The sequence below is a fragment of the Limulus polyphemus genome, unplaced genomic scaffold, assembly GCF_000517525.1.
Source record: "Limulus polyphemus unplaced genomic scaffold, Limulus_polyphemus-2.1.2 Scaffold1256, whole genome shotgun sequence".
NCBI classification, from domain to species: Eukaryota; Metazoa; Arthropoda; class Merostomata; order Xiphosura; family Limulidae; genus Limulus; species Limulus polyphemus.
Window position 1 is genome coordinate 20,978 of NW_013666866.1, and position 13,353 is coordinate 34,330.

The following is a 13,353-nucleotide window of genomic DNA, read 5'->3' on the forward strand; positions in this document are numbered from 1 at the left end:
GTTATGTTAAGCTTATATTAAAGTTTTCTTCATTACCCATTCAAGCCGTCTCCAAGCATTATTAGTCATGAAATTTAAGTAGCTTGAGGCTCGTAGCAGTCTACATCTGTTTATGTTTAATTTTATTGTTTTATTTCTCTTTGAACCACGTCTAACTAATAATCCCACCAAACAAGTAGTAAATCACTCAGTGAACACATAGGTCATGTAACATGTTTAATGACATGATGCATGAGCTGCTTGAAGAGCATGCCCCATGAGGAAATTTATATTTTTATTATTTGTTTTCATTATCTTGCCTAATCTAACTTAATAGGTTTCTAATTTTTATATTTTAGTTACTTTTATAATAAAGACTAAAAAATATATATGAAAAATAAAAAATATAGTACATAAGTTTAATCTCATTTTTCTTACTGTCAGTTGCTGATGAAATTTACGCCCATTTTTTATAACTTTTAGTACTAGTACAATAATAATACGCACAGCATACAATATCCTATAACTATTATAATTTAACTGGCTCTCTAACTAAGACAAAATGGGCTTAAAATTATTCTCTTAGCTGTTTTATCTGAACACTGAGAATGCAATACAACTATCATAAATAATAAATGCTAACAAGTAAAACTCATTAAAAGCTCCAAAGGATCCTTGGTGGCTTTTCTCTAAGAGAGTAACTCAATACTGCCATACAACCACATTCTTAAATGCAAACTAAAACAAAAGCCAATAATTTTAATTTTCTAAACCAAAAACTGAAAAGCATGTTAACTCTCTTGCGATGAGGTTGGTCAAATCGACCTACCTTGTAACCATTTTGTACTCGTTATAATTTCCATGCTCTAACTTTTAATACAGTATATGTACCTTCACAGAATTTGGCAGACTTTTAGTAAACATTAGAAGTCTTTTGTATCCAAAAAATCAGATTCTTTAATGAAGTATTTTTACTAGTCCAAGTGCAAAGTGATTTCCATGTAAAGATTAACAATACTTTTCTTCATCTCAAAATCTCAAATTTAATTTGTATGATCTCTAAAACCTCATTAATAAATTTCAAACATTTATTTTGTAGTAAAACTTTATACTTTATCTGTTATTATCTCTACCCTAATTTTATATAAGGTTAGTAAATTTGATCAAACTCGTAAACATGAAGAAAAAAGTGAAATAAACCTAAATTACCCTTTTTTTCTTTCTGGAATTATTTCTAATTGCAACATGAAACTACATTTATCTTAAATAGCTTTAAACTTGTAACAGTATAAATCTATTTATGCTTAAATGTTATTATTTTATTGTCCTTTGAACCACATCTAACTACTATTGGTGCCATTTAAAGTTGTAAATCACTTGGAAAATGTGCAGCTCACATTATGCTGTCAAATTACATTATGCACAATCTATTTGCGAACATACCTCATAAACATTTTTTATTATATTATTATTATTATGTATTTCTCCTAACCTACAAAATTTGCTATTTTTACATTTTAGTTACTTTTATAATAATAAATAAAGAATACACATGAAAAACAAGAAATAAAGTATTTACCTGGGTCTTTTTTTGGAGGGAGGCTATCGACTGTCAATGACACTTAACCCTATTTTTTTTTTTTAGTATTAATGGTACTACTACATAAAGTAATTTTTTATTTAATTAAGTAATATGCAAAAAAACACAGAATAATAACATACAAAAAGCAGACAATGTCCCATAACTACCACAATTTTTCTGGCTCTCTAACTATAAGAGCTGTTACAAATTCAGCTAAGCTCATCAATGTGTTTTCTATGGGAATAAAGTTTGAATTGAAAGCATAATTGACAATTCTCTGTAGAGAAAACAACATAATATACTACATTATATGATTTATGAAAACCTTGGCTTTCTATTGATTATAAATAATATAGTATTGAATGTCAGAGAGACGTAGCAACTTCTGAAAGAAAGGATGTGACAAGTGGGCATAGCAAGATGGATCTGATTGTCTATTTTATGGTTCTGTAATCAGATTAGATTGAAGGCTATGAAAATTAAGCTTTGACTGAGTGATGATGATATTATAATGAGTAATTTACATTAAATTTCGTACTTCTTGGAGGGTTGGTAAATAAATTAGAGTTCTAGATTTTTTTTTTTTTATATCGCCTTATAAAAGTCAGAACTTCAAACTTATATACTGTTAAAATATGGATTATTAGCTATGTTTTATGTTATATATATATTGGTATACCATAAAAAAAACTACTTTCATTAAATTTTGAATGTAACTCCTTAAAACCTTGTGACATGCTCAGAAAAAGATGCCCATAGAGAGAGAGTTAGCCTTAGTATTAAAATTAAAATGTGTTAGAAATGAAAACACTAAATGAGCTTAGTAATATATGTATTAAAGTTGGATTCCAAACACTAAAGCTATCTGAGCATTTTTTTTGGTAGGTAGTATTTCTTAAAAAAGTAGATTCTATGACAAAAATCATTTAAGAAATTTGAAAAATATTTTTTTCAATAAATCACCTCTTATTTTCAAGAATATCCAATGTAAATTTCAAATCATGTAGCGGAATATCAAGAACAGTCAGATCATCTCCCTGTAGACTTTGGTCAGATGACTCACCCTAGAACAGAGACATTATTTACAGTACCGAAGTTTTAAACACTGAAAATTTACACCTTTAAAATGAACATAAGAAATTAAATGTTTACATACTTTACAGAAACTACAAGAATTCAGCATCTACTTCATGTATATATTTAAAAAAGTTGCACAATGCTACCCATTTATGTTGACGCTGTTGGCCCCATCTAACGTTTATCAGCATGACAGGTTGTTGACATTGCCATTTCAAGATGACAGTGAGTCACATGGAACAAAATACATTATCCCCCCCCATCTTCAAGGATTCCCCATACTAACACTGCAAAACATGCATTATTTAACTGACACTACTTTTGATACACCCACAATTTCATATATTTTGTTCATTAACTTGAGAATTCTTATTTATGTACTGTTCCTCATAAAAAAATTACATTGTAGTATTGTTTGTTTGTAATTAAGCACAAAGCTACACAATGGGATATCTGTGCTCTGCCCACCACGGGTATCGAAACCTGGATTCTAGTGTTGTAAGTCCGCAGACATACCGCTGTGCCACTGGGGGGCTACATTGTAGTAATTGGACATCAACACAACATGCTGAGCAATAATAAGCAGACTTTTTGACTAATTAATTCAAGTGATATCAGCTCTAATTCAGAAATGCAATCAGTGCATCCTTTCATATCTGTTATTCCAGTGTGTGTGTGTGTTTTCAAGTTTTCCAATAGACTAATTTAAAAAAAAAAATTAACCCTGGATTACAACAATTTATTTCTTTGTTAAGGTTTTCATGCTCATAATTGTTTTATTTTCAAAGCAGAATGCATATTTACAAGCAAGTTGAATTATAAAACACGTTTTGTTTTGTTTTATAAAAATTGCACGTATGCAGATAAAATGAAGTTTTACTCAAATTCAGCATTATAAAGCTATCAATATAAAAAAAAATTATATAAAGAACTCGGAGAAAATTTCTAAGCCATAAATACTAAAAGCCACGAAAAACATATAAAACTGACAAAGAATTAAGAAAACTAATCAGCCCCATACATGCCTACTCCAAAGTCAAATTTTGTGAAGATACTTTTACAACATTACAAGTTGTAGTTTGCCAATTCTAGTGATTAAAAAATTTGGTCATTTTTGACTGGTTCCTTATTTACAGGGTAATACAATATTTGTACAACAATAAAGCACTTGGTTCACATTGTTACTGTTTTAAAACTGCCTTTGAAAGCACTTTTATGTGTGTTGTTGAAGTAAAGAAAACAATGAATGTTGATGTGTCAAGACCAGAATTTTCTGTAAATGTGAACCATTAGTCATCTAAGTCAACATCAAGACAGCAAAGCACTTTTTGCTAAAGTAAAGAGAATTAAAGAACAGGGTTGACTTAATGTGTAGCATTGCACACTGAAGTATACACAAAAAAGAAATTACATACAAATACTTTAATATCTCTATACAGCTCAAATATTACCTTTGAGAGTAATGAGTTTTCTGAATTTTAATACACCTCATTGATAATAACAACAATAAAAAACATATTTTAGAGGCATAATAAAGCTTACAATGTGATAAACAACTATAACAGGGATTACGAGAATTCTGTTGGGTATTTTTCAAGCAATTACGTGCACAAGACATTAAAGATTTATCAGGTAGTCATACAACTTGCTGACAACAAAAGCCAGAAATAACAAAAACAGTTTTCAACGAATACTTCTATTTAACTTATTTTGATTTACAACTAGAATTGACAGCTATATATGGAACTTCTGTTAATAGATAATAAATGGAAACAGGAAAAAACTTTTGCTATAAATTTACACTTAATGGCTGTTACTATAACAACTGTGGTCACTAGTTTGTTCTAGTATATATCAAATTAACAAATATTAATTTAGCATTCTAATATTTACAACTTTAACAATTAAAATCTAGTTGAATAATAAGCATCTTATTCTTTGTAGTTGTAGGGAAAGAACCAAAGAGAGAAATAAAATTTTTAATATCTATTTATACTTCCATCATAATACCAAAAAAAAGTTTTTCACTTACATAATATTACACTTCGTTGATGAAGTTGTTACGATAGACATAAAGTATTGCTCTAAGAAATTTTACAAGCAGTGAATGGTATGACATTCATTTTCATATGTTTTAAAGAATAAAAAACATTATTAGACTATTGCAATTCTTACTAAATAACACATACCATCCAATAAGGGTCTTTGGGGTCAAATTCATTGAGCAATTTCTTGATTTTGGGTATAAGAGATGTAGATGGATGTCGAAGAGACTCCAGTATCAGACAAACACTGAGAAATATTTTTTAAACTGTTTAACTGGAATAGGATCCACACATGAAAAATACTAAAACCATAAAAAGCATAAACTGATAAAGCTTTAGCATTATAATTGTGCTGATCTAAAGATAATCGTATGTAAATTAATTTTGATACACATACATTGCTATTTAAAAGTTAAATCTTCTTACAAACATTCAACAAAACAAAAAGGTTGTAAATGATCCTTCATTTACATATTAGCCCTTTTTTTAATGCTCAAACTTTGATAAAAAATACATACATACCATACCACTTGGAAAGTAAATGAATATGAAAAAGAAACTAAACTTGGATTCACTGTGCAATAACACTATAAATTTCCTTTCTACAAGTAATCTAAGTGTAAAATATCATTAGGTGATCATGCAGCTGGCAAATATGGAACTGGAGACTAATTCTGCAATCTAAGTATTTGTCTTTATATACGTTAGAGTGATGAGTGGTAGTGAAAACTGTTAATGTGATATTATTATCACATGAAAACTGTTTATGTGATATTATTATCACATGATTATGACAATTACTTTACTTATCTCAATAATTTAGAATTTAAGCAAAAAACATGGACAATTGGTAACTTGGGAAGAAAACTGGAATTCTGAATCTTCAAAAGAAATTATATATGTAACCCTTAGGGTTCAAGTTTGACAGCAAGCCAACATCATCTTCATACTTATGAACATTATTTTTGATCATAGTATTACTAAAATAACAAAAAAAAAAAAAAAAAAAAAAAGACTGAAGTTTTTTTTTACATACTGATACTGTACAAGCAAAAGACACAAGGTTAGCAAAAATAAATGGTACTTGTTTACCCACACAAGTTGGGTATCAGTACCACATGACAATCTTGCTGAACTATGAACGTAGCTACTAGTTACTCCTGTTGACAAGTGATTAAAAGTAAGCATACATGATCAGCAAACTGAAATATGCTGAAAACAAGAAGCTTTCCAGACTGAGTCTTGGTTCCTTCAATCTGGAAATGCCAAAACTGCATTCACAATTCATCTTCTCTCTATAGCTGACCAATAAGGAAAATTAATCACATGAATAAGGAAGTATCTCTTTATCAAGTGACAGTTCCAGAGCAATCCCACACAAAAAAAGTCAATTAGAATACAACACAACTATCCAACAAAACAGGAGATAGCTTCCATAATTAAACCCTACCACACAAACAACATATGACCATGGCCAAATTTATTATGTTCCAAATTATAACTTAATTATTATTTCTAATTCTAGATATGAACTATATATATATATGTGTAGCGTGAGAGATTATTTATACATATTGTCTGCCATGAAAACTCAAAACTTTCATAATGCACTTTATAAAGTCTTGATTCATGAAATGCAGTTATATCATTTTAAAGCTACAAATAACTATGTTATGGGGAAGTTAATAAATGACCAACAAAAATTATATACAAATTAATAAACTAGAACAATGCATACATTTCATCAGTATCTATCTGAACATATTATTTATTCATAAGTGTATACAGTGAAATGTTTGAAAAATTAGTTCGGGTATATATAGTAAAATGTTTGAAGAATTAGTATACAGTGAAATGTTTGAAAAATTAGTTCGGGTATATATAGTGAAATGTTTGAAAAATTAGTTAGGGTATATATAGTGAAATGTTTGAAAAATTAGTTCGGGTATATATAGTAAAATGTTTGAAGAATTAGTATACAGTGAAATGTTTGAAAAATTAGTTTGGGTATATATAGTGAAATGTTTGAAAAATTAGTTAGGGTATATATAGTGAAATGTTTGAAAAATTAGTTCGGGTATATATAGTGAAATGTTTGAAAAATTAGTATACAGTGAAATGTTTGAAAAATTAGTATACAGTGAAATGTTTGAAAAATTACTATACAGTGAAATGTTTGAAAAATTAGTTCGGTATATATAGTGAAATGTTTGAAAAATTACTATACAGTGAAATGTTTGAAAAATTAGTTCAGGTATATAGTGAAATGTTTGAAAAATTAGTTTGGGTATATATAGTGAAATGTTTGAAAAATTAGTATAAGTGATATGTTTGAAAAATTAGTATTATATTTAAACATTTCATTATTAGATGTAAAATCATTACTGCAGCACATAGAAACACTTCATTATTATTGGTTAATCCTAAGCAGAAAGATTATTTGAACTGAAATATTTTAAATCTTGCTAGGTACACTGATATAATGATGAATAATCACAAGACCAAGTTAATATTGTTCTGCTCTTACACACACTTCTATCAAAACTATTTTAAGTGAGAAGTTTTGAACTATACGAGATATTGCAAATTTTTGCAATTTACTGATAAGCATAAAGATGAATTAAAAACAATGAATATTTATAAATACAAAATTCAAGCACCTTTTTGAAACTTTCTCATTTTCAAGACCTACAAAAAAAAACCTATAAGTACCCTCAGTAGCACAATGTACAAGTTTTTTCCCTTTTATCATTAGCAGTATTTGTAGTGTGATTTTTTTAAGATAAGATGCCGGTAATTTTTCAATGTTGATGATGTGAAACATGCCTTCATTCTGGTATGGAATGAAAAGAATGTACGGAATTTCAACAGTCTCTAACGTTTCACAAAATAAGCCTAACAAAACACTCGCACATTTCTATTTCCCATTTTAGCTAAACAAAAAATTATTTAGAGTCATTCAAAAGCCAAATTTAAGTATACATAAAATTTTGGAGCATAGCAAACAGCTTTAATAAAGTACAACTTTATATATTTTTTTTTTAATTTTACTACATCAGAACAAATCTGATTTCCACTTTTGCAATTTTTTTTTAGTTTCTGGTATTTAAGTTAGAACCAAAACAAAAAAATTTTACTGCCAAAGAACTCAACTCTGAATAGTGTTTGGCCACGAAGACTTGGATTTTAAGGAGTCGGGCCTTGCACAAAATAATAGGAGCGTCTATATTCAGTCAGGTTCTTCACTTAGCCACTTTACAGTTGCAAGCAAACATCAATAGACCTTCCATAGCCATTCCTTTTGACAGAATTTAGAAAAAATGCATAGAAAACTTAATAGAACTGAGTAACTAGTTCTTGTATTGCCCAACATGTGTGGTCACTACTGTGTTTTGTGTGGAATTTTAGATTGAGGTATAGGTATTACTCCCTCATAACCTGGTAATTAGTGCAAATTTGGAAATGCTCGTAGGCAATTCAGTTTCCAGACATCACAAAGAGTTCAAATTTTTATTCAAAATCTAAAAATAAAAATAAAAAAGAGAATGGCAAAAAGATTTGTTGGGGAATCAACCCACTAAACATATCTCCCTGACTCACAGATTTGGTGTTAGTACCAAGAATTCTTCAAACCAAAACCAGCATGAACTTTTAATTACAGTAAAAGAAAGAACTTGATCACTAATTGAGTCATTATTAAGAACCTCATATGAAATTTATTTGAAGGTAGCATTCACTAAGTAATTATTATTAAAAAATTTAGATCTTAAATATCCCGAATTCACTGAAATGAAAGAAAAATTTTTTGGCTATTGGATGTGGAATTATTTAATAATCTGAAGAAATACAAAATATAGTTTCAATGTAGCACCACTACTCTCTCAGAAAGTCATATATAAGCTTAAATAGTTTCATGTGACAGTGAATTAAGAGTTAGAGTATTTTTATCTGATCAAAGAACAAAAAATCATTTTTACACTCTGTTGTTCTTCTTTTGGCCAACAAGAGTCATTTTTGATGCCATTGTTACTCTTTTTAATAGTTATCATAGCTGGAAATAGTTTCTAATAAAACAAAATCATTGCACAAAGTTATTAGGTTTATCACCAGCAATATAACATATTTATGGAACTGAATTATTAAAGCAAGAGGTACATGTTTGTAAAATTCTCTCCTCTTAAATTTGAAAAAAAAAGAATGATTTTAAAGTTCCTCAAGTTTAATTTACATGATGTAAGCCATTAGCCTAAACATACCTACACACTCTGTAAACCTGTAGAAGACTGTCTTTATGGCACACAAACTACTCTTTACTTGAGTGGAATATAAAGTTCACAAGGAATTACAATTTTGCTTTAGTAATTTATGTTTAACAAATTTAATGGAAACTTAAGATTGTGCCAAAAAATAAATAAATAAGACATTCTTTAGTTCTAGTTTAAAACAGCTTATGTGTTTTTTTCACTATATAAAATTCTCGAAGAAGCTGAACTCTGTTTATAGTGGTTGAATTTTCCCTTAACTGTATATTCATATAGTACAATTCAAAAATAATTAAAACAGGCTGCAGTCCAACACTACATTTTTACTTGTTCTTCACTATGTTCTTATCCAGTTTTAATTATAATGAACAGACCTCACCCCCAATCCTTCTAACTCAGTAAAATCTGTAAATTAATAGTTTGTTTGTTTGAAGTTATGCACAAAGCTACACAATGGGCTATCTGTGCTCTGCCCACCACGGGTATCGAAACCCAGTTTTTAGCGTTGTAAGTCCGCAGACATACCACTGTGCCACTGGGGGGTATAAATTAATAGACTGGACCTCATGTTTCTTTCCACCCCAACATTCATAATTTGTCAACAAAAGAAAAAGAATTAAACTGATTTCTCATATATATATTATAAATTATTTATAGATCATTGAAATAATATTAAGTAGTATAAATAAGTAAAAATAATAATTATTTTAATAAAATAAAAGGTAAAAAAATCTTGTTATATGAATTAGTTCTAAAGGGTTAAGTTTTTGCCTCTATATTGGGTTTAGTTATACTTTAGAAACACCCTAACCGCATTGATATCTCAGTAAGTACTCCCAATAACTTAGGTGTCAACCCCTTTAACTTTGTACCAAAATATTCATACCTTTCTACAGGACAAAGCTGAATGCTGGATTTGACATGGTCACCATCTCTAAAACCTCTTACCCCAAATCTGGGGAAAAATAAAAAAATATAGAAAGCTTTCAACATTTTGGCTTTAATAATAGTATATTTCTGTTTATTACTCATACAACTGAAATATATCACTACACAACTTCCCCAAGACTGAAATTAAATGCAAAAATCTATTATACTAAATATAATAAACTGTTTTGCCAACTGGAAAATTCATTGAGAAATATGGATTTTTTTTAATACATGCAATTTAACTAGAATAACTTATACACTGGCTATAATATAACTGTTATATATGTTTTTGAACAACTACCATTCACCAAACTACTACTACTATTTATTTCCAGCTCCAATAAATGTTAACAAATCATACATATAATTCTCTTCAGTTTTAATGACTATATACTATAAGCATTCCTTGATGAAATAAAAAAGCCCTAAACTTAATTAATGTCTTGTATTAATCTGATATTAACTTAAGGGTATATTTCCACAAATGTTTCAAAGAAGCAATAAACACACTTTATTACAATTATCATCTCTGACACAACTTAAATATAAAAAAAAAAAATGTTTTTTTTTTGTTTTTTCACTGCTTAACTTTAATCCTTCTCATTAAGTAATGAAATTAATTTTTACTACAAAATAAGTAATTTGGCAACCACATCACTGTGTATCAATATCACAGCAAGCTATCTCGCACTGTGTTATTCAAAAGCCCCTTTTTTTTTACACACTAGGAAATGATATTTTGAGAGATGAGTGTCTATATCTATTAAGTAAGCAAGTTTGTGGATAGGATTATTGGATGACGAAAATGTGAACAAAATGTTTTCTAATTTTCAGATTTATAATTACCTATCCATTTCATTGAAGAACTCTTCATGGTCAGTGATGCAGAGGTCAACAAATGGTACGTTTATACATTTCACCTTCAACTTGAAGACAAATCAATGAAGAAAAATTTTAAGTACGATAAAAACTAATGATCAAGCAACTATCATTGTTATAAAAAAACTTAATTTATGTATACATATATTACAGATGAGTATATTTTTTACACATTATTACACTTTCAATAGATAAATTGGTAAGCTTAAAAGATCTAACCACATTTATAAAAACAGCAAGATTTATTTTAACACAAAGTCAAACTTTTGCAATTAAAATATTCCAACAAACAAAATAATAAATACCACTAAGATGTTTACTAAAATATACAAAAAAATGTAAGTTTAGACATAAATGATCCAAGTACTTCTCATATCAGAACAAAAGATTTTGTAACAAAAAGTTAAATGTATATTGCATTATAAAAAGATATACCATATTTTCATACAAATAACCCTTTAGCTATATTTCAAATAAGATTTTAAACTTGTAAACTGCAGGATATACTTTTGTGCAGGAATAAAGATTTTTTTAAGACTAAAATCGGCAATTTTTTATTCCAAATATTTGTTTATGTTGTTCTTGTTCAACACGTGGAGTGATTCATCAACCGGCCAATAAGTATGTCTGTAAGCAATCAAAAGTTTCTAAGTTTGAAGTTTCTAAAATGGGTGCTCTCATGACAATAAAATTAAGAAAATGTTGTTGATATGTTCGTGTGGATTGTAACCCATTGATTTTACCAGGAGGGGCAAAAAATGGGAACATGCCCAATGAGCAGCAAAAAGTTTGAGCACATTGAGGAGGAGCAAATGCCTGTCTTGCATCCAAATGCCAGAAGTTATGTTATCATCCAGAAAAGCACCTCAATCCAAGAAGGAAGCATGGCAAAGGGAAAGATCCAGTTTGGAAGTTGGTAAAGGAATGCTGGATGTAGTATGGGCACAGTCCAGTCACCAGGACAATTCTTTGAGGAGAGGAGAGATTCACAAATAAGGATAATGGAACCTGAGAAAGAATCCCTTGGATCTGCAAGGAGCACTGGAGGAGGTACATGCATACCCCAAAGGAATGAGGGGTTTCAGGGAAGCCGGAGTCCCCAAAGTGCATAGGATGATAATGAAAAGCACAAATCTTGTTGACCAGATACTCTATAGCTTGCAAGTGAAGAGAAGGCTGAGTTCAGTAGAGAAAAAGAGATGAATAAAATGCCCAGAAGTACCGAATATTGAGTAAAGGACTTAGATATTTTGACAAACCTCCCTGATTGAGTAGCCTCTTCTGCAAAATAAGAGAGGTGTGAGAAGAGGATACCACCAAAGAATTGATGAATAAAATCAATTGTCCAAGAAAAGGAATGACAGCTCCAGGCTGTGAAGACAATGAGCAAAGGCTCTCACAATATAAATTAATACAAGTAGTGTCAACAGTATGGTGAAGGGAAGAGCAAGGAATTGGAGGATGCAAATCTGATGGATGAAATGTAGAAAGCACATGCAGGACGGGTCAACAGGGATGAATATTAAGGTGTCCAACACCTCGACCATGGCCAACCAGAGACTGGGTGAAAAGAATAATGTTTCATAACTATTTAGGAGGTTCTAAAGATTACACAAATGAAATTTGAAAATTTTCAGATGAATAAAAGTATTTTAAATCTTAACATGAAAATCACTTTGCACTTGGACTAGTAAATAAAACTACTCAATATATATTCACAGATAAATCTTAATCTAAAAAAAATCAAATTTTTTGTACAAAAGTTTTGCAATGGATACTGAAAGTCTGTCATATTTTGTGAAGATACGTATACATTAATAAAAGTTATAGTATGGAAACTGTAGCGAGTACAAAATTGTTACAAACTCAGTCAAATCGACTGGGCCCATTGTGGAAAGAGTTAAATGTGTGAATTTAAGTGACAGTTATGTCAAGGCAAGTGGCACACAAACTTCATTGGCAGACATATGAAGACGACAGCACTTCTGCATATGGAGATGAGTTATCATCTCAAAAATAATAATTAAAACTAGTTATAATAAATAGAATAACCTGTACTGTTAAGAAAGGGCATAACTAGCGTTAATACTATTGTTGCTGTGAAATAAATCATGTTAACTGCCCAAAAAATCTTATAAAATGGAAGAAATATCCACTACCAGGTCAGTGTCTCCACTCCTAGGGTATGTACAAAAACTTGTGTAACTGTTGGTCATTCCATATCAAACAACTGAGGGAGATTACACTTCTCAAGTATCATCTGCTCTGTTAGTTCTAAAAATTTCATTGTCCATTTTTACAAGGTAAATTAAATTTAATACTAACATGAAATTATCCAGCACAACAGGAAATTAGACTGAAAGGAGATTAGCTAGCTTCTTTAATCAATCCACCATTAACCCTTTCTGCCCGGACATCATTTACTGTGCATGTCACAAAGTTTTAGTAACTTACCTTCAAATGTTTATTAAACTATTTTTTGTTTATGTTATATCAATTAGTATAGCATAAAATCTTAGCTAATAATCCATATTTTAATAATATATAAGTTTTAAGTTCTTAATTATATAAGGCAATATTTAAAAAAATCCTGAATTTC

The 13,353-nt window shown here is 29.5% G+C and overlaps 1 protein-coding gene across 2 annotated transcripts in view; it reads right to left on the minus strand.

Annotated features, from left to right (window-relative positions):
* Positions 1 to 13,353, minus strand: part of LOC106462805 — a 41,688-nt gene that overhangs the window by 13,041 nt on the left and 15,294 nt on the right. For both annotated transcript variants that reach the window (XM_022390154.1, XM_022390155.1), the window contains exons 7-10: positions 10,722 to 10,801; positions 9,832 to 9,900; positions 4,828 to 4,930; positions 2,525 to 2,625 (exon numbers count right to left, since the gene is read on the minus strand). In XM_022390154.1, coding sequence (XP_022245862.1) covers positions 2,525 to 2,625; positions 4,828 to 4,930; positions 9,832 to 9,900; positions 10,722 to 10,801 — 353 coding nt within the window. The remainder of the gene's footprint in view (positions 1 to 2,524; positions 2,626 to 4,827; positions 4,931 to 9,831; positions 9,901 to 10,721; positions 10,802 to 13,353) is intronic.